General features: G+C 35.8%; 2 protein-coding genes and 1 long non-coding RNA gene across 3 annotated transcripts; 1 reads left to right on the top strand and 2 right to left on the bottom strand.

The window, feature by feature from the left end:
- Positions 1-2,890: 2,890 nt before the first annotated feature.
- LOC115452210 lies at positions 2,891-7,837 on the bottom strand. Its single transcript, XR_003939462.2, has 6 exons — positions 7,494-7,837; positions 6,663-6,701; positions 5,133-5,144; positions 4,302-4,427; positions 3,388-3,484; positions 2,891-2,945 (listed from the first exon to the last, which is right to left on the bottom strand). It is a non-coding gene; the product is annotated as an uncharacterized LOC115452210 (long non-coding RNA).
- Positions 7,838-8,409: 572 nt separating this feature from the next.
- Positions 8,410-11,073, bottom strand: LOC115452211 (tetratricopeptide repeat protein 1). Its single transcript, XM_037443098.1, has 4 exons — positions 10,602-11,073; positions 9,636-9,869; positions 9,014-9,170; positions 8,410-8,717 (listed from the first exon to the last, which is right to left on the bottom strand). The coding sequence occupies exons 1-4, from the start codon at positions 10,777-10,779 to the stop codon at positions 8,438-8,440; spliced, it is 849 nt and encodes a 282-aa protein (XP_037298995.1). The 5' UTR covers positions 10,780-11,073; the 3' UTR covers positions 8,410-8,437.
- Positions 11,074-13,549: 2,476 nt separating this feature from the next.
- LOC119190754 (2Fe-2S ferredoxin) lies at positions 13,550-19,407 on the top strand. Its single transcript, XM_037443411.1, has 3 exons — positions 13,550-13,893; positions 17,770-17,949; positions 18,664-19,407. The coding sequence occupies exons 1-3, from the start codon at positions 13,757-13,759 to the stop codon at positions 18,818-18,820; spliced, it is 474 nt and encodes a 157-aa protein (XP_037299308.1). The 5' UTR covers positions 13,550-13,756; the 3' UTR covers positions 18,821-19,407.
- The last annotated feature ends 887 nt before the right edge of the window (positions 19,408-20,294 follow it).

Genomic DNA, 20,294 nt, shown 5'->3' with positions numbered 1-20,294 from the left:
GGCTTCGCCCCCGTTAAAGCTGTTCTCGTTACAAAAATCCCTAAAATATTGTAGGATGCCCTCGTCATATATTAGCAAAACTAGATTTAGTAATTCCACTCTTTCCCATGAGAGCAAATTATAAAATTAAATAAATAAAGAATAGTCTAGATCCTAGATCATAGTTTACACATGTGTCAAATTTTTTGTCCAAATCCGTTAAGATTTTTCTGCGTTTACTTCCAACAAACTTTTATTTTTTATGAACTTTCACATTTATAATATCAGTAAGATCAGAAGTAAAATAAGATTAACTTTTTCTCACGATTCCATTCGCACCAAAGTCCTTAAACCGAATAAATATGAGTTAACTAATTATGTGGTATTTAAGAAACAGTTTGGCGAATCCTTCGCATTACTATCAGAGGGGTTTCAGCAAACCTGCGTACAAAAAAGACAAAAAACGAGCCTACAGTAGCTATAAATATAGATTTATCCCGCAAAATTCCAAAACATGATCACTCTTACAAACAAAGAAAATTATAAGCAAATTATAAATAACTGGAAAGCCAACTCCCTAAGCCAATAACATCTTTATTTCCATCGCATTACGGACCTGATAATTTTCCTACAGCTCTTTTTACGTTGGTGTCGCAATATCCGTTATTCCATGACTTCATAAATTCAAGTTTCATTGGTTTGTGATTCACTATGATACATTGTATAAAAAAGGAAATGATTAATTTTAGGAACATATATCCGGAACACCTCATCATGAATAACCTAGAAATAAAATACCATAACGCCTTTTATTGTAAACTAGCTTTTGCCCGCGGCTCCGCCCGCGTTATACAGTTTTTCAGGCTAAAGTTTTCCTTTATAAAAGTAGTAGTTTCCCGGGAGCCTCTGTTCTTCCCAGGGACTCAAACTGTCTCGGGGACTTTGTTTTATAATATATTTTTTAGAACTTTTTAAGAGGAATAATCCCGTCATACATCATTGTTGCATAACTTTAACCGTTTACGCAGCGCACGCAACGGAAGCTCTCAAAACTAATAATTTTTCCCCGTTTTTAGTTTCCACGCTATTAGTCATAGCGTGATGATATATAGCCTATAGCACTCCAGGAACAAAGTGCTATCCAACACAAAAATTTTTTTTTCAGATCGATCTGATAGTTCCTGAGATTAGCCATTACTGCTCCGCTCCTATTGGTCATAGCGTGATGATATATACCCCATAGTACTCCACGAACAAAGAACTATCCAACACAAAAATATTTTTTCAGTTTGAACCGGTAGTTCCTGAGATTAGCCATTACTGCTCCGCTCCTATTGGTCATAGCGTGATGATATATAGCCTATAGCACTACACTAATAAAGAGCTATCCAACACAAAAAGAATTTTTCAGTTCGAACCGGTAGTTCCTGAGATTAGTCATTACTGCTCCGCTCCTATTGGTCATAGCGTGATGATATATAGCCTATAGCACTCCACGAATAAAGGGCTATCCAACACAAAAAGAATTTTTCAGTTTGGACCGGTAGTTCCTAAGATTAGCCATTACTGCCCCGCTCCTATTGGGTATAGCGTGATGATATATAGCCTATAGCACTCCACGAACAAAGGGCTATCCAACGCAAAAAGAATTTTTCAATTTGGACTGGTAGTTCCTGAGATTAGCGCGTTAAAACAAACAAACAAACAAACTCTTCAGCTTTATATAATAGTATAGATACATAAAAACCCATATTTTCCCGGTGTTAGGTCCCATGTTATAAGGGGTAGGACGAGCTAATTCCATATAAAATTAGCTTCCGCCCGCAGCTTCGCCCGCGTGGATTTCGGACTTCAAAAATGGAGGAGGTGTTCAATTTGTCGGGATGTTTTTTTAATGTATGGTGGTATGCAGGTGGTCCGATTGTCTGGTCAGGGTCTGATGATGGGATCCTGGTGAAATCGAAGGAAGCATATAGCATAATTCAGTATTCACGCGTGATGGCTTATTATTAGCGTATTTCATGTATAACTTTGGTGTTTCTATACCGATTTCTATGATTCTTTTTATGGAATATTTAATAATGTTAACTTTTTTAATTAGGGATGACTAAGAGTGTTATAAACGAAAGAGTAGACAAATATAATGAGAAAGCTTCGAACTGCTAAGCTATCGGGAGTTACACGTGTTATTGTAAGTCAACCATAAAAGATAGACATATGCTGTCGTGGGATACTTTTTATATAATTTTAAGGAGAACATTTCCGTCATACATTATTTCTGTGTAGCTTTAACCATTAAGGTCGCGTGTGCGACGGAAGCTTAAAAAATGGAGTAACTTCTACCGTTTTCCCAACATTTCCCTTCACTGCTCTGCTGCTATTAATTGTAGCGTGATGAAAAGTATACTATAACTAGCTCAGGAGCATGAAAAATAATTGTACCAAGTTTCGTTAAAATCCGTCGAGTAGTTTTTGTTTCTATAACGGTTATACAGACAGACAGCTAGACAAAAATTTTACTAATTGCATTTTTAGCATCAGTATCGATCCCTAATCACCCCCTGATAGTTATTTTGGAAATATATTTCATTGAAATTAAACTAATTTTCGGATTCTATCGCGGTGCTAGTATTTTATTTTCTCCCGACGTTTCGAAGACTTTGCAGCCTTCATGGTCACGGGGGGGACTCCCCTTCATGGTCCCCCCCGTGACCATGAAGGCTGCAAAGTCTTTTAGCACCGCGATAGAATCCGAAAATTAGTTTAATTTCAATGTCTAACATTCGCGTAAACATAAGAAATCATTAATATATTTCATGTACAGAATTGACCTCTCAACAGATTTATAAGTATAGATAGATAGATAGAAGATAAACCAACGGACTCTAGCTACGAAAATGAAAATTCAAAATACCGTAAAACATTTATTTTTCTGCATATCACTAAAAATTTCCAAAATGTTACATCTGGAACAAAAACAGTACTAATTAAAGACAAAATTGAAATAACAACCGATTTGGAAAACACTTTACGGAGCCGAGATATCAGCGCCATCTATTATCTATTAAAATAAAAAAAAGAAATATTTCCAGGACAAGTTCTATTAAAGTGGCACATTTCATACAAATTCGTTAAACGGTTTCTGCGTTTACCTACATCTAACAAACATTCAAAAATGTTCACAAACATTTGCTTTTTTTATGAATTGAATGTTTCCTAGCCGAATTTAGGCCACGGCGGCCAATTTCAACGGAGATCAGCCACGCAGGAGATATTATAGTGCAGAAGTGTGTGCGCAATACACAAGCACTCTCTGTTCCTTCACTCCTATAGTCCGAATGAGACATGCCTGTAATTATTATTGCTTCTTGTATGTATAGGTTGGTAAGAAGTAAGAGATGATCTCACCAGATGAGCTCAGGAGCGGCGTCGGATCTTATAGCGACGGTCGCAGCGGCGGCACCGCTTGAACGAACCAGACCGTGACCGACATCGCCACATATAACTGCACCAACACATCAAGATGATATTATTATTTCAAGATATGTATCCTCCTTTCACGAGATTTCCAGCCGTTTTACATTAAAGATCTCAATCTCAATCTTTAATCCGATTCCGACAATTAACCAATCAAAACAATTCATTTGTAATGTCAAAAATTACTTTGTTTTAATTGGTCCATTTTTAGATAGATTTGAGATTGGGATCGGTTATTGAAAATGGTCGGTAACAGGCCTCGGTTTCTTGAGTTGAGAGAAGGCTCGTATTTTTTTCTCATGAAATGTATAAGTGATACCGGCATTTTGTACATTAAATTGGTTATTATTAAAAATAACTCTCCTGCAACTTTTCGGTGACAATATTTTTAACAGAAATTTCAAACCCGTAGAAAAGATCGGACGTTCGGTGATTAAATTCAGACTTCGTACCAATAACGCTTCTAAAGCTAAGGAACATAAAACAAAGAAGACCCGATTTATTATCCCTTGCCAGTAAATAAATTTATGCCGGCCTGTTTGCATCTTGTGTACGTTGGTCATTATCCAGTAGAGTAGCATAGTTAAGGCGGCTCACTCAGGGCGTCACTTTTAGACAGGCGGGAAAATACGTAAAATACAATCTTTAATATTATTTTTTATATATTTACTTTTGTCGCATGTACCAGAGACCTGGGTGGAAGGAGGAAGGGGAAATCTTGTTTTTTACTCTCACCCTGTGCCTTCTGACTGCAAATTTTAAGTCTGTCACAAAAACCCAGCAAACAAATATACTACCACAAGCAGCCTGACCAAACGGTCGACATACTCTGTCCTTGGCCGTACCTGGAGCGGCGCCTGCGCCGACGACAGCTGCGCCTCCGCCGACGACGGCAGCAGCCCTGTCGCACGCGGTACCTGCGGTCGCCCGACCGACACCGCTTGAACGCGCCGTGTCTTGTGCGGCATCTCCTATGCTCGCAGCTCAAATTAGAATTTTGTAGTTTTACCGCCATTTTCAATAAACGAATCCAACAATTTTTTCGAAATATCTCATAAATGGACCAATGAGAACAATGATTTTTTGACGCTTACAAATGATTTATTTTGATTGGTCCATTATCGGAATCAGACTGAGGATTGAGTTTAGCATCATTTATTGAAAACGGCTGTAAACAACTGCAGATCAAGCGAAATAGGAAAAAGGGAGGCTAATACGAAATATACTAATACTTTGCAAACTCCTTTCTTTATTTAGGGAAATAAAAAAAATCTTTGCAATATAAAGAATGTATAGTACCTAGCTAGAATTATTTGGGATATACAATTACCTACAATATTTTCAATCTAGGTACATTTGTCTATAGCGCATTCAAATTACATGGCTATAATACAAACGACGCTAAAGTAAGAAGAAAGACCAAAGAGCGGCTTCAATTTGCCCCCAATTGCCGCTTGGCTGTAGCACAGGTCTTTCTCATATTGATTTATATTAATCTACCTAATTTAATGGCGATCTAAAATACATGTTTTTTTATGTGAATAAACTTTGTTTTATATTCTAGATAACTCCTGTTTTAATTCTACGTTTTCTACTTATTTCTTACATCAAAGAAAATAACAAATTGTATTAGTTCATGGTTGCGTGTGTTGTATTAATAAAAATAAAACACTCACGTTCTGCACATTCTGTAACAAGATGTACAATATTAATGTTTTTGATCATCATACCATCTTGATGAACGAAGGCCTAGCCATGGGCGCCGGAAGGCGGGTGCAAGTAGGTGCACGTGCACCTCCCTGACCAGGACTAGTTACCAAAAATATAATAAATTTGCAACAATTGGAACTATTGACCACAGAGTTTTTTTTTTATGATAAAGCATTTTAAAAAGAAAAAAACTTAATGATAATATTATGTATTATAGCTCGTAGGTACAAATGCACCTCCCGGATACTAGCCTTGGTGGCGCCCATGGGCCACCCTATCTTATAAGTAGGATAAACTAAAGACTGATATTGCTTAATGTTGATAAGGTTTTTTAACATTTTCACGTCAGAGTAAGAATACCTCCTAGTCGAATTTTGGCCTCGACGGCCAATCTCAACGGAAATCTGCTAAGTACGCAGGTAGTGCACAAGTGTGTGCGCAATACACAGGTACACTCTGTTCCTTCACTAATATAGTCCAGTGAGACGGCATTCCGACATAACTGGAGAGAAATAGGGCGCAGGACCAACGGCTTTAAGTGCTTTCCGAGGCACGTGGGTATCACACCAACTTCTGCTCTCTCTCAAGCTGCAACTGAGTCATTTTTGATATCGAAAAAACTGAGTCACAATTATTTTTGGCTCGACGCTGGATTCAAAACCAGGACCTCAGCGCGGTAGACGTACTCATACCAACGTAGTCAATACATACTTAGATAGGTAAAGGAAATTTTACATACAAACACATAATCACGCATTACCCGAAGGGGTATGCAGAGGCGCAACCAGGGCACCCACTTTTCGCCAAATGTGTGTTCCGTCCCATGATGTGATAGGGGGCGAGCCTATCGCCATATCGGGCACAAATTCCAGACTCCGGGCTGATACTGAGCAGTAAAACCCAACTATTATTTTAGCCGACCTGGAATTCGTACCCAAGACCTCAGAGCGCTGCGGTACCGCATATGCAGTACAACTACCACCGTGGCACCGAGCAGAAAGAAATTTACAAGAATTCTCTTTGAAAAAAAAAGTAATAATCTGCATGCATGAAAGATATGTTTAGTATCGTTCTTGTTATACAAGCAAGACAGATTTATGCATCTATATCGAGACTTAAGGTGTTCCCCCCAACAAAACGGCTCGCTAACCATATTGTTAGAAGCTAAGTAATTACCTACTCGAAATTTATAAAATATACGGAAAAAATAATTAAACTCCATATTTAATAATATGTTATCCTAACTTTAGTAGTATAATTTCTTATAAGATGTGGGTATTGTGTCATTAATTTCACAATAAAAATGCAACTAAATCTGTTGATTCCGTGCATCTCCTCCCAAAAAATACACCTTTTTATTGCAACCAACAAGGAATATTTTTGTAGTATAAAATTTTATAATTATTCATATAAGTTTAAATGAAAATCTATGGAACAGATGATCAAGCCAATTTGCTTGAGGGAGGGTTTTAAGAGTGATTGTCAACGTAACATACTTGCGTTTCCGTCTGTATCTGGCCCTGGCCATGTTTGTTCTGAAAATTAAAAATCATTATAATAATATCTAATATACACGTAGGTATAATGTAGTGTATACAAAGGGAAATCTTTGCCTATTAGTATTTAAAACACAGAAGTTATGCAATTGGGCGCGCGACAAAAATGGAGGGAATATAATTTTCAGTTGAACAAGTTAAGACGTCGGTCAACGCTCGTTATTAAAGCGGCTTGGAATGTGATGCTATGATCAAAACCCTTTAAATTACCTACTACTATACACTGCAAGCATTACTTTGTCTCCCGCTTTCTAACTATATACTGCGTTAGATAAATTATCATTCGCGATAAAACTAGAACTGGCTCGAATGCTGCAGCTTTGCGGAAAGATATCCCATATTTATTTTATATGATATTACGCCTGTAAGGCTAATGAGATCCAGCTTATACAAACACACCGGACTTTTGGGTGAGTGCGTTAGGTGCTCGCAACTCTTGAAAAATAAAGCGACTATGCTGAGAGCAACTCACTAACGGGTTACAAACCTGGGCTCAGGACATGCACTGGGAGAGGATGAGACATCAACGATTATGGATGCGTGTAGTCGTAGCGAACTAATAATCTAACCATTACCGTATTCGTCGGCACGCGGTCAGAACTATTAGAAGAGTCGAGGGGACGGGAAATGCGGCGAGGACGGAACTCCGATCTTGTGGAGTGTAAGAGTTTCAAGAATTCGTTTGTACGAATAGCCAGAGTGATATCGTCCAACCGTCCTCTGGGTCTGTCTTAAAAATGTGATATCCCATAAACCATTTAAGCTACTTACATGTATTTCTTCTGTTAACTCATTAATATTCACTTACAAATCATCACTTTTTGACCAAATTTACTATAGCGGTGTAAAAATAAAATGTCTCAAAATAAAATATTAAGTAAAATTTTGACTCATACAGATTCTTTCAGATTCTTTTATTGAAAGTCATGTCAGAATAACTTTCTTTTTCTGTCAGATTTATTGTAAAACTTTTTCGATCAAAGAATTTAAAAGCCTTCTTGGCAAAATTGCTGGTGATAAAACAATTCTTACTTCAGATATTACTTTCTGTTGCTTTGGCTGGACAAAACCCAGGATATGTTACAATGCGTTAGAACAGTTCATAAATATTAAAGTTGTTCAGCAGTGGACATCCTGCGGCTGATGATGATGATTCAAGCTGTCAATTTTTTTTACTTATTATTTTTAATTGAACACGCTAATCTCAGGAATTACTAAACCAATTTTGAAAACTTTTTCACTAATAGGAAGCTACATTACTCCCGTGTGCTATACTGCCGTGCTAAGTTCAAAAGCGGTATCTCAAAAAAAAACAAAATCTTGATTATTACTTATGTCGTCAGGTAGCTTAAAGAAATACCCATCCAATGAACTTACCTAAATAATGCTATCTTGGTAGAACTTGTAAAATAAACCTATAAACAGTTTCACTATCTCAGTTTTACATACAAAACTATAAAACTATATTTACCAAACTTCGATTATCTCGAAATAAGGTTTCCCCGACATACCGCTTTTGCGCTTAACACGGCAGTATAAGCTACTTTTTATCGCGGAAAAATATTTAAAATTGTGTTTTTATTTTTAAAACATTTTCATACCGGCGGGGCAGCAGGCAAAAGCTAATGTTATAGTTAAATCAAATATAATATACCACAGTTGCCATAAAAAAATCAAACACAACAAACATTGTTAAATAATTTATATTTCACAGCTTATTGTTTGAAATTGATCTTATAGCCTTTTGTTTCTGGGTCTTGTTCCATTTGGAAGTTTTCCGTTGACAAACCGAAAGGTTTCAGTATCATATTCCCTAGATCCTTCAGTTTCCCCAGCATCTCTTTTTTTAATTTCTCATTTTTCTCTTCTATTAAAGGCGGCAGACGCTTCACTGCCCTCTCAGCTTCTTTATTCGCAGGATCTAACTCTAGAACCTTCTTGAAGTCTGCTAAGCTTTCGTCGAACTTTTCTGTCGCTTCGTAACATTGTGCTCTCCTGAAATTTTTAATAACATTATGAGGTTTACACGTTAGATAATATTAGTAATAACAATAGTTGTAAAATTTTATTACTCAGTACAAAGTATGCATACTTTCCATCATATTAAGGTAACATCGCGTTGGATAAACAATGAAATAAGAGTGAATAGGGACAGCATTTATATTTATTACATTAATTAACTCGGAACAATAATAGTTTTATTTATCTATACTAATATTATAAGAAGGAAATGTTTGTGGGTTTTCTTTAGTCAGTCAGTCAGTCAGTTGAAAATTATAAATATTTCTCACCTAATATATGCCTTCATGTAATTATCATCTAATTCTATAGCTTTGGTGCAGTCTTTTACAGCTCTTTTGTATTCCTGGAGCTTCATTTTAGCAGCACTTCTGTTGCAATACAATATTGACCTGTGTTGTGAGAACTGTAGGGGGCATATTTTTAAACCTAAAACCCATAACATATTAACATAAGTTTTATGCACTTAAGACTGATAATATTTTGATTTCATCAAAATTTTGTAGGCACAGGTAAAAGTGGACGTACAGAGCGACATAGTCGTGAAATAATAACCAAGCTCCTTAAATAAAGATTAAAAAAAAAAAAAAACTGATGCAACAATAACACAATTATACACATTCATCACTGCTTTTGTACAATTAGTAAAATTTTTATCAAGTATTTAAATTATTTTGGCAGCACTCCATCTGCAAAATTTGCATTGTGAACCTCGAGATGAACCCTCTTAACCCAGTGGTGGAAAACTTAACATCAGTAAAATCAGAGACAATATAAGTCTATGGTCTTCTGCACTTATACCCAGCTACATTATGAGAGCTTATTATTATAACCCCTTTGTTAAATAACAGATAATTTGACATCAAAATAGAGTTATTATATGTACAAAATTACCTTCAGTATACTTCTCTATGCTAAGTTCAAAGTTGCCAATTTTGAATGCATCATTGCCCGCAGCCTTTAAGCTCTCAGCTATGATCTTCCTCTCCTCCTTCTGGTCGTCAGTCAAGTCCACCTCAGCATCCTTGAGCGACACCTCGTCTATAGAATCAGTGTCACTGTCTCTGTCGGGATCTTTGTCTTTTTCCTCATGATCATCATCGAGATCTGAGTCAGTGTGAGGTATATCTGTAATATAGATTTTTTACTTATTTAGTAACAGGTTATTAATAAGAGCAGTTTGTTTTTATCCTCAAGAAATGTGGTTCTTTATTTTCTTTCTTTAATTTGGTAAGCAATAATAATGTACAGTACAAGAAACCAAATTTTATCCAGTTAAGTATTAATATAGGGGACCAGACTCATTTTTGTTCTTTATTATTATCAAATATTTACGTTATATAAATTATAACACAGAAAGAATTATTTAAATCCGGTAAAAAATCAACAAGTTATAAGTCTTTTAATTTCGGTAGAAGGGATAAGTAACAAGAAACAGGAAAGAGGCGCAATACCCACGTGTGACGTCATCGGGCATTACGACGCGTGCGAAAGAAAGAGATGAAGCGATATTCCCATTTCGCCCCCACTTCGACACATAGTACTATTTGAAATATGAATTACTGGCTCATTTTTTAACCAATTTTAATGCAGTTTTCGCAGGAGGGTTTCTTTTTTATATTATCAACCATTTCATATAGAATAATGTACAAAATCGAACACAGGCCGGTCCCCTTTTAAATGTCCCAAAAACTATCCAAAGACTTTCTAACTACACGAGCGTACGTAGCAGACAAATAAGTAATCACTATTATAATTTAGTAATATCGACTTAATAAAGCCTTCGATTGTATTCGAAAAATGCCGTCATCTGACAACGCCCTCAAAACTACGTTTATATTAATTACGTTAAACGCCGACCTGTTTTCTTCGGAACATCTCCAGCGTCTGAAACAAACTGCTCGGAGCTGGACCCTGGACTTATAACAGTTTCTCCTTCGCCTTCTCTCGTTTTCAGCGATGATTTCAAATCTTTTGTCAAATCTTCTATAATTTCTTCGTTTGAAACAGTATTGGTGTTCTTAAGTCTCTCTGACATGGTTAACTTTATTGTTTTGCACTTAGAGCGTTAATAATTTGAGTTTTCTTATAGAATATGGATTTTGATACAAATATACTTCCAAAACTGTGTAGTTCTACTTTATGAAATTGTCAGACAAAACTGACAAAAAGTCATCTTAAAACTAACATTTTGACAAACCTCCAGAAAACAATTATTGTTCAGCTATATTTTAAGCATTAATAATAGTGTGTTATTAATTAATAGTTACTATAGTTAATAACGGCAATATTGTATTAGGTTTAAGGTACCTGTAAAGATGTTGTATAAATGATAATAAATAACATAAATAAATAAATAGAAAAATAAAAAAGCACTAAATCCTTTGTTAAAACGGGATAGAAAATTAAATGAATGAAACAACACCTGCTCAGAAGTTGGAACATAGATGTCGTTTAGTTGTTACATTATTATCGCAGCTGATTAATTTAATTATATTGTTACTGAAATAAATACCTATGTGCTAAGCCTATGTGTATCTTTCTTAAAACTATTTTTTTCTTCTTAAAAAATATCGAAGACTTTAAAATTTCATTGTTATTTTATTGGTGACAATTTTTAAATTATAATTCTAGATCAAAATTAGAGAAATCGCAAATATAGCTAAAATAGCCGTATCTAATTACTTATACATTTGCTTAAACGTAACTATAATGCAACGTTGCTAACTCTACGTTTTTTTACGTAGATCTAGGTATTTTAAGCCTTTTCTGGATACCTACGTATTTAAGCCCCAGAATCTACGTATTTTCTATCATTTGTACAAATTTACAAAATAATATATCTTAATAGGCTGAATGGACATAGTTTCCTACTTTCGCGAAAAAAAGTTAATAAACATTTTAAACTATTTTACGGATTTGAAGAAAAGAAATACGTAAGACTAGGCAGTATGGTCGTAAGACTATAGCCTATCCTCTAAGGACGAATTATAAAAAAAAAAAACTATTTTACGGATTTTATCGCGCTTTTAATATTTTACTTTTCTCACGACATCTTGAAGACTATGCAGCCTTCATGGTCACGGGGGGGGGGGGACAAGTTAATAAACGTTCCGTTTCATACTAACGCACACTCTCACTCGCCTCGCCATTATGCTCGCTATCCGCCATCGTTACTTGAAGGCTAATTTTAAAACGTAGTGATTATATTCTCTTTGGCTAATTTTAGCCTCACACTCACCGTCAGCGCGTAGTATGTCAGCGCTGAGGCTCAGCGTAGCGCGTTTTAGTATCGTACTGACCGCCTTACTATAACGACTAAAATGCGGAGTGTATTAATTATTGCGGCTTAGTATCATCTATCCCAAAAAAATAAAAACCGGCGACGATGAAGACTCCATAATCCACATTGTTCATCCATTGATTGAGCAGAGAGCCGTAACAGGAGAATTTGTCTTGTTATCAGTGTTGCCAGGGCCCTTGAGTCGTAAGTTACATTTCGTTTCCTGAAATGTTACATTTTTGCTGCAAAAGTTACATTATTGTTTTGTTTTTAATTTACGCGTTTTTGGGCTAGCATTTCTGTAGCTACGAAACCGCAGGGACTCGCGAAGTAGGAAATGTGCGCGCGCGCGCACACTCAAGCAAAATCAAGTTTTAATATATGCAAGATACGTTTCATTTTGTCATGGCGAGCCACCTCTAAGTGTGATATGGATTGAAATACTTTTTAGACCCGCCAGTTTTAGGTGCGTTCAATTTGGAGGCGTTGAATAGAAATGCGTTCGTAAACTGTTTACAATAAAAAAATTGTATTACAAATCTCGTTGTTTTCAAAAGTTACGAAAATTGCCTTAAATATAAAAATTACTTACATGTTACGCGAGGTCAAAAGTAACGAAAAATGTAAGAAATGTAACCTTCTGGCAACACTGCTTGTTATATGACATTTTAATAAAAATATGTATAAATATAATAATAATATCAGCCCTGTATTATAATATACTTGCCCACTGCTGAGCACGGGCCTCCTCTACTATTGAGAGGGATTAGGCCTTAGTCCACCACGCTGGCCTTGTGCGGATTGGTAGACTTCACACACCTTCGAAATTCCTATAGAGAACTTCTCGGATGTGCAGGTTTCCTCACGATGTTTTCCTTCACCGTTATGTATAAATATAATTTGCCTGAAAATTATAATAAAGACTGAATAACGTTTTTTAAATATTACTAAATGTGGGTTTTTTTGTTTCAAAAATGATTTTGTCGTAATTTTTTTCTATGTTATACTTACCACATTTAGATAATGTTAAAACCAACAAATATATGTATCGGTTACTGAAATGTGGAATACTACTACTTTTGTTTGCGGAGATATCTCTAACCAAAATATTATTTGTCTGCTGTCTGCTACTTTTAGGGTCGTACTAATCGTCGTTTTATTCAATTTTACCTACCCTACTCTCTTCATTTCACTTCGAAAAAATAGTCGATCTACGAACTTTTCATAAGCAAATTTTGTTATTTCTACATAATTTTCTGATAGGGCCTCCGCATTTTTTAAATCTGAGTTGGCAACACTACTATAATGTCAATGTAAAGAATGGTTGTTGCGTTACCTTTCACGCTTTATTTAATTATTGTAAAGGGTTATAATTGTAAAACATTTGTTTTTCATTACCTAATTGTATTAAATTTATTATTTGTATGCACTAATATTATTTGAAAGTCATATAAGCATAATTCTATACATACTTAGTTAAATTTATTTTAATTCAAAATAATTTTACTATGTACACCTCTACATCATATTAACACGTCTCAACACCTATGTGAAAAGGAGCGTAGCGTAACCAAGTTAGAGGTTGATTATAATTTAGTTTCTTATTGTATTTTTTACTTCCATGAGCTGAACATATCCTAAAATAAGCGAATTTGAATAAAAAAAATCTTGTTGGTCTCATAGTGATTCAAGTAATTCAGCGTTAGTCGTTACTAGAACAGGCAGCATCAAAATGTTTAGAAGTATAACAAATGTTTCTTGCTCCAAATTGCGTTATTTATTAAATAATAACGGGCTTAGAAGCAAATTCAGCAACTATAGAAGCGTCATGCCATTTTCGACCAACAAATTGGCGCTTGAAGATGAAAAGTGAGTACCTTTCTTGTAGATTTATTTATGTAAATATAATTCGTGTACGGAAATAGGAAATACCTGTATAGCGCTATTATTTTTGATAAGAGTAACCTTGAAATGTTATAATCTATTACTCATCACCACAATAATACTACATGATTTTCAATTGTGCAATTATGCAGCACCATTGTATAAACAAACAAATATTAATCAATTATTTTAGTATCTAGTATTGTATAAGAATGTTGAATGATGTATATTTATATTAGCATTGAATTAGTTTGGTAATAGTTTATAAAAAAATATATTCTGTTACAATCTTTTTGCTGGTGGTAGGATATATATTTTATCCATACGGATAGCAACCACCATACAGAAGGTGTTATAGTGGCCGAATAAGTGTGTCACGTTCCAGGATAAGCCTGTGTATATCAAATTCTAACAGGCCGGCATAATTATGTCTACTATTGAGGGATAATAATGTCTTGTCTGTCAACATTCTATTGGACCCCATTGTACTTACCATCAGGTGCAGTAGTCACTTTACCATGCCTAAATAAAAAAACAAATGACTATATATTTTCATATTATAAACTCCACATATCTCTATTTTAAAAAGTTTCTTAACATAGCCCACCACTTTTTTGTAAGCACAGGCATGGGAAAATGCCTGTACTGTACCTGATTGTAAGCAATGTAGGATCCAAAAAGAATGTTGGGTAACAGGACTATAATTACCCCCCTTCAGCTGACACAATATAATAAAAATAATAAAAAAATAACTAACACAATGATTTAATGTATTTACATAGTATGCACACAAAATATTTCATGTTGAATGTTAAATCACATGCAACAATACCAATTAAGTGTTGCTGCCGGCCGTGGTCCCCCCCATGGTCGGCGGCTGCAGGTCATGGCGAACAATGGCCTCCTGCGAGTGCGTCATCTCACGGAAGGAGAGTGCCGAGCGGGATCGTGAGCAGAACGATCCCGCCCGCAGCCAGAGGAGATGAAAGAGGCTCCGGTTGGACGACTGACCGGCGCCTCGTGCTTTGTGGCTTGGGGACATCTAGAGAAGTTCGCCACGGCATCCCCTGCCTGTCGTGAGAGGCCACTAATTGGGGCTTAGAGAGTCTCGGGGCGAGCAGTAGGGGCTGTTCGCATAATTACTGCGACTCCGAGGTGGACGACAATGCGGGTAGTAGGCCGCCCAATGTCGTAGACGCCAAAAGCGTCCTTTAGTGTACGGGGGCATCTTAACTCGCTCAATACGGACGGTATCGCGCAGGGATTCGCGCAGCTATTTCAGTGCAACAAGATGCCTCGACGCCGTTTCGTATGCGCCAAAGAAGGCTACCGCGGGGTTTGGTTGGTATGCTGGTATAGCACATATACAGAGATAGGGACAGTCCAATGTTCGCTCGGATGATGCAATATCCCCGAGTATCGACATTGGGCCGTAAGACCGGTGAAACCAACATACTTTTCCACTCACCCCCCAGCGATAACCCGTTTTATCCCAGCGAAAATAATGAAAAAAGCGGGTATCTAGGAGAGTGCGGGATGCGAAGTTTGCCCGTTTTTAGAAAGTGGCAGACACGACACAACTCTGTGTTGTGTTACTGTGACCGGTTGAAAGCTTAATATGTCTTACGAGCCGCTTTTTTATGACATCAGACATTCTAAGAAGTAAAATCTGCCAATTGTTTGGTTGATACTTCGTGGCCCCACGTCTATAACCAATGGATCGAGATGCTTTCCGGCAATTTATATAATAGGGTAGGATTGTTATCACAGACAAAATTGTGGTCACAGCGAGTTCAAAATAAATTCAATGTCATGTACGGATGTTATTCAGGTGTAGCGTTGCCAGTCGTCCCGTATTTTAGGCACATTTTAAAATGTCCCAGCGATACACTCTTGTAAATCGATCGATCTACGTTGACAAGTACTCACGCACGCAACGTGCTCATATTTACATACATATCAATACGACTCAGTTTTAAGTAAATTTAATAAAAAACGGGTTGACGTCCGTTTTTAATTACGAATATAATTATTGTATTGGTTGTTACAAATAACTACCTCGATCCTCGAAAGAATTTAAAAAAATATTTAAAATGTTACGAAAAATTTTGTTTCTTTTTTGTTCCGGGTAAAAAACTGAAATCCCGTATTTGTTGCCCATTTAAGCATTTGCCCCTTATAGGCGGAAAAAAAATCTGGCTACCGTCCTCAAATCCTGTATAGTAACAGCAGATTGTTATTTTAACAGTGCGTAACAAGCACGTAACACAACGCATCATGTTTAGGACTATAGAAATTTGGCTTACAGATAACATGACAGGCCGCGTTGTTTCAGAATAAGGGCCCAGGTGTGTTGTTGGTGAATCACTTCAGTACAATATTATTATCATTATTAACTCATACTGCCTCAGATTGCAACGATGTTTTTCTATGATATCACGAGAGATAAATTAAATTGTGTGTTATTTTTATATGATAAGCACCTTGGGGTTCGTAATCATATAAAGCTGGAGAATTATTCTTATTTTTAACTCAACCGATTTTATTTTTTTCTGTCACCAATAGGAAGCTACATTGGTCCTGAATGCTATACACTACTTTTTATCCTAAAAAAAACTTATTTACGCCGGCGGAGCTGCAGGCAACAGCTAGCAGCGTATAATAATACTTCCTTTTAAAAATACAATAGAAAAAAACAAGCGTATAAAATATTCATGTTTTGTTATACAATCAAATGTCGCTCGGTATTTTTTTGTGTAACGGTGAGCGTTGCGACTGCTTATACTACCCACAATTTGAATCACAAAATAATTCACGAGACTGCTCTGCAGGTCAGAGAACGTAATACCGTGGAAAATATACAGGCATAATGTTAAGATGTTTTTATTACATATAGGTAGATACGTTGTCCGAGCTCAATATTGGCAAGGCGAAAGTAAGGTAATTGCCCGACTTAACGGCCAATGAGCGTGCGGCACTAACGTTGTTACGTAACTGTCTATGTATATATATCGTTTTCTAACGAATGTATGTTGAATCTTTTTATTTCTTCGAGCCAAATTGTAATTATATGTACAGGTACGTGAATATAGCAAATAGTGCGCAGTTTTTATGTGCCATTTTGTTAGTGTATGACGCGTCTATTTGTAAAACGTCATTGGGCGTAATGCACATATTATGGAAATGCAGGGCTCAAATATCTTGACATGCCAACCATTGTGATATGTTTCATCCAGTTGTGTTGAAATAACATACAGCATGCTAATCTTACAGCGGCGGTATTTTTCGTGAATTACCGCTTGCCTTAACGTTGAAGGAAAATATCGTGATCTGCAATCCTAAAAAGTTTTTTTTAAGAATTTTGAGAGTATTTAAAGTCTACCAATCAGCACTTGGCAAGCATCGTGGACTAAACCTAACTAATTTAAACCCTCTCAATAGTAGAGGAGACCCTTATTCAACAGTGGGACAGTATATAATGCAGGGCTGATATTATTATATTATGCGAAATGTATGCAATAGCAAATTATTACTTCACATTACAATTGTGCATTGCGGTACTGTACTGGCCAATCTGGCATTTAATACATTCATACTATACACGAATATATGTCTACCAAAGATAGGTTGTAATAGGTAAGCTAAGGAGTAGGTACACATGTACCTGGGCATTTAAAAATACGTACAAAATAACTGAAAAAAAGATCTAAATGTTATACCAAATTTCATCACCATCTGTGTAATTTAGTATCACCCTCATTACCACCTTAATGTTAAAAAATATACCATATGTATTTTTCAAATTCATATGCATATTTTTATGTAATTATAAATAGTTGGTATATAGAATTTGTCTTCCAGGGTTAAAGTTTCCTTCGTGCTGCATGATGGCAAGCGGCTAGAGACGGAGGCGAAGGTCGGCGACAGCCTGCTCGACGTGGTGATGAACAATGACTTGAACATCGAAGGTTACGGCGCGTGTGAGGGTACCCTGACGTGCTCAACGTGCCATGTTATCCTCAAACAGCAGGATTACGATAGGTGAGATTATGATAACGTTGTATTGGTAGAATGATGTAATGATAGTTTCATTGCATCATGCTTTCAACAAAAGGCCAGCACCGCGCGAGGCGCTTGTAACTGGAAGGTTTTTTTTTGTAACCCAACTGCATAATAGGGAAAAAACAATCAGAAAATAATAGTTTCAGTTCATAAAATTATAAATTAAATTCAAAGTTTTGACGCTTTTTAATCTGTTTTACAAATATGCGAAACGAGTGCCGCCATAACATGACGTCATCAAGGCAGTAAACTACTTGAAGTGTTTTTAAGTCAATAAATTTGGATTTCTTCTCGCAAGTTGTAACCAAGTTTTCCTCATAGTTATACCAGTTGGCTCGTGAATCCACAATTTCTTCAGCATTTTTACTCTAGAATTCTTACATTTAGGAATAACATACTAATGATAAGAATATTACTACAATTTAATTGTAATAATTTCCTCTTTCTGTATGCACAGCGTTGTTACTTGATGTTAACTGTCGAGATAACGTCAGCAACGTGGCCTCTAGCATTTATGTTTATTTACGCGGGAAAAATTAAAATGTATTTTAATGGCACTTATTCATTGAATATATTTTTTTTTATAAAATTCCTAGTGGTATTTTATCTTAAGATTAATTTGAGACACTTTCCAAAAAAGAGCGTAATACCGTATTTCTGTATGAAAAGACCAATTCGTTGTTCTCATTCCAGGTTACCAGAAGAGCCATGCGACGAGGAGCGCGACATGTTGGACTTGGCCTACGGGCTGACGGACACGTCCAGACTTGGCTGCCAGATAACCCTCACGAAAGACCTAGACGGCCTCGAGGTGCAAGTGCCGGAGACCATCAACGACGTCAGGAGCTGATGCATGGACTTTGACGTTTGTGACGTAGTCAGGTATTGTTGGGCTAGACCCCCCATGTGTTAGGATTGGGGCTCTACTTTAGTAAATAGTGTTATTATATTATGTTCAATTGTTTTTCATATTTTTATCATGAAATATGCGGGGGGGTCAATGTACGCTTGTACAGTACCTTGACTACGTCCCTGTAGAAGAATGTTACGTAAAATAAATAATTAAGTTATATTACTATTGTGTTGTTGAATTTACTAGATTTTGTATATGTATAAAAACGCCGAAACTAAGCGACAGGGTAGTAGGAATTCCTAATGCCTTGCTCCCAAATACCCTATTATTTCCTAAAAGCTGTATTACTTAAAATAATGAATGTAATACATTACACAGTTTATATAATTTAATTCTTACCGACGAGGACCTATTGGAACAAGGCAACTTTGTATTGTCAATGCTGTATCATATTATATTGGCATATACATTATAATTTGTAATATGCACTATTAATATAGATATCGCACAAAACCGTGACAAAACTGGTTAAAATGTAATTTTATTGTGGGATTTGTTCAAAATAAAATTATATTTGCAAGTAACTTACTTCTTTGATATTTTTTCTGTTGTCCGTTGCTGCCAAACTGCACCCTGTCATTCACACTTCTCTCTTTTTGACAGAGTGTTAGTATTCATTGTCATAGCTACAGATTTGTATATTCAGTTAGCGCGGGAGAAAAAATCTCGCCGATTTCAACGAAAGGTGTGCACCAAGCGAGGCTCTTCCTAACGCAAAACTTTCTCTAGAGTGGATGGTGACCACCCATGACCCCCGGCCCCCTACTTACGCCCATGGTAGCATTTTTTTTTTCAATAACATCGCTAGAATAAGCTAATAGACACCAGGTAGCTATTTAAAAATATTTTTATTACCTCAATAATATTTTATAACAAAGTTATTTTAGACATAATAGTATAATTTAAATACAGTGCAAGAAAAGCTTTGAAATTACCCAATAAACTGTTATCTTTTATTAAAAAAGTATTGATTCATATTGTTAATGAAAAATGTTTCAATTTTAGAAATTAAATCAAAATTTTAATATTTTAACTTCCTCTTAAATTCAAAATATTTTAAAATATAAATGTCGACCTCTTTAGTTTGACCTATTTTACGGACTTAAGTATTTGTTAGTTATTTATGTACATCATGTAGTATATATGGCTTGTTATTTTTGTACTATACATGTAAATCAAATTCTAATTAAAATATATATTTTTATGCAGAGTTTTTTAATGGAGAAAAAAAGTAAAGTCATCAGATCAAATGATTTCATTGTTTGACAATCCCCAAGATCAAAATCTCATCTGCAAAATACTCAAGTTGGAGTATAAAGGTTTTTAAGTGAAATGAAAATATAAATATCAATTACTTACTCATATCAAAAGTAATGATCGTTATCAAAATGATATTATTTTGTTGAGCCCT

Source organism: Manduca sexta, chromosome 26, assembly GCF_014839805.1.
Source record: "Manduca sexta isolate Smith_Timp_Sample1 chromosome 26, JHU_Msex_v1.0, whole genome shotgun sequence".
In the NCBI taxonomy this organism is placed as follows: Eukaryota; Metazoa; Arthropoda; class Insecta; order Lepidoptera; family Sphingidae; genus Manduca; species Manduca sexta.
This window is presented reverse-complemented; position numbering and strand designations above follow the sequence as displayed.

What these genes read in the sequence shown, in the direction of transcription:
- LOC115452211 (XM_037443098.1), bottom strand. Translation starts at nt 10,779, where the DNA reads ATGTCAGAGAGACTTAAGAACACCAATACTGTTTCAAACGAAGAAATT. An exon ending in CATAGAGAAGTATACTGAAG is followed by an intron (nt 9,171 to 9,635) that starts GTAATTTTGTAC and finishes TATGGGTTTTAG; the next exon opens with GTTTAAAAATATGCCCCCTA. An exon ending in TACATGAAGGCATATATTAG is followed by an intron (nt 8,718 to 9,013) that starts GTGAGAAATATT and finishes TAAAAATTTCAG; the next exon opens with GAGAGCACAATGTTACGAAG.
- LOC119190754 (XM_037443411.1), top strand. Translation starts at nt 13,757, where the DNA reads ATGTTTAGAAGTATAACAAATGTTTCTTGCTCCAAATTGCGTTATTTA. An exon ending in TTGGCGCTTGAAGATGAAAA is followed by an intron (nt 13,894 to 17,769) that starts GTGAGTACCTTT and finishes TTTGTCTTCCAG; the next exon opens with GGTTAAAGTTTCCTTCGTGC. An exon ending in AAACAGCAGGATTACGATAG is followed by an intron (nt 17,950 to 18,663) that starts GTGAGATTATGA and finishes TTCTCATTCCAG; the next exon opens with GTTACCAGAAGAGCCATGCG.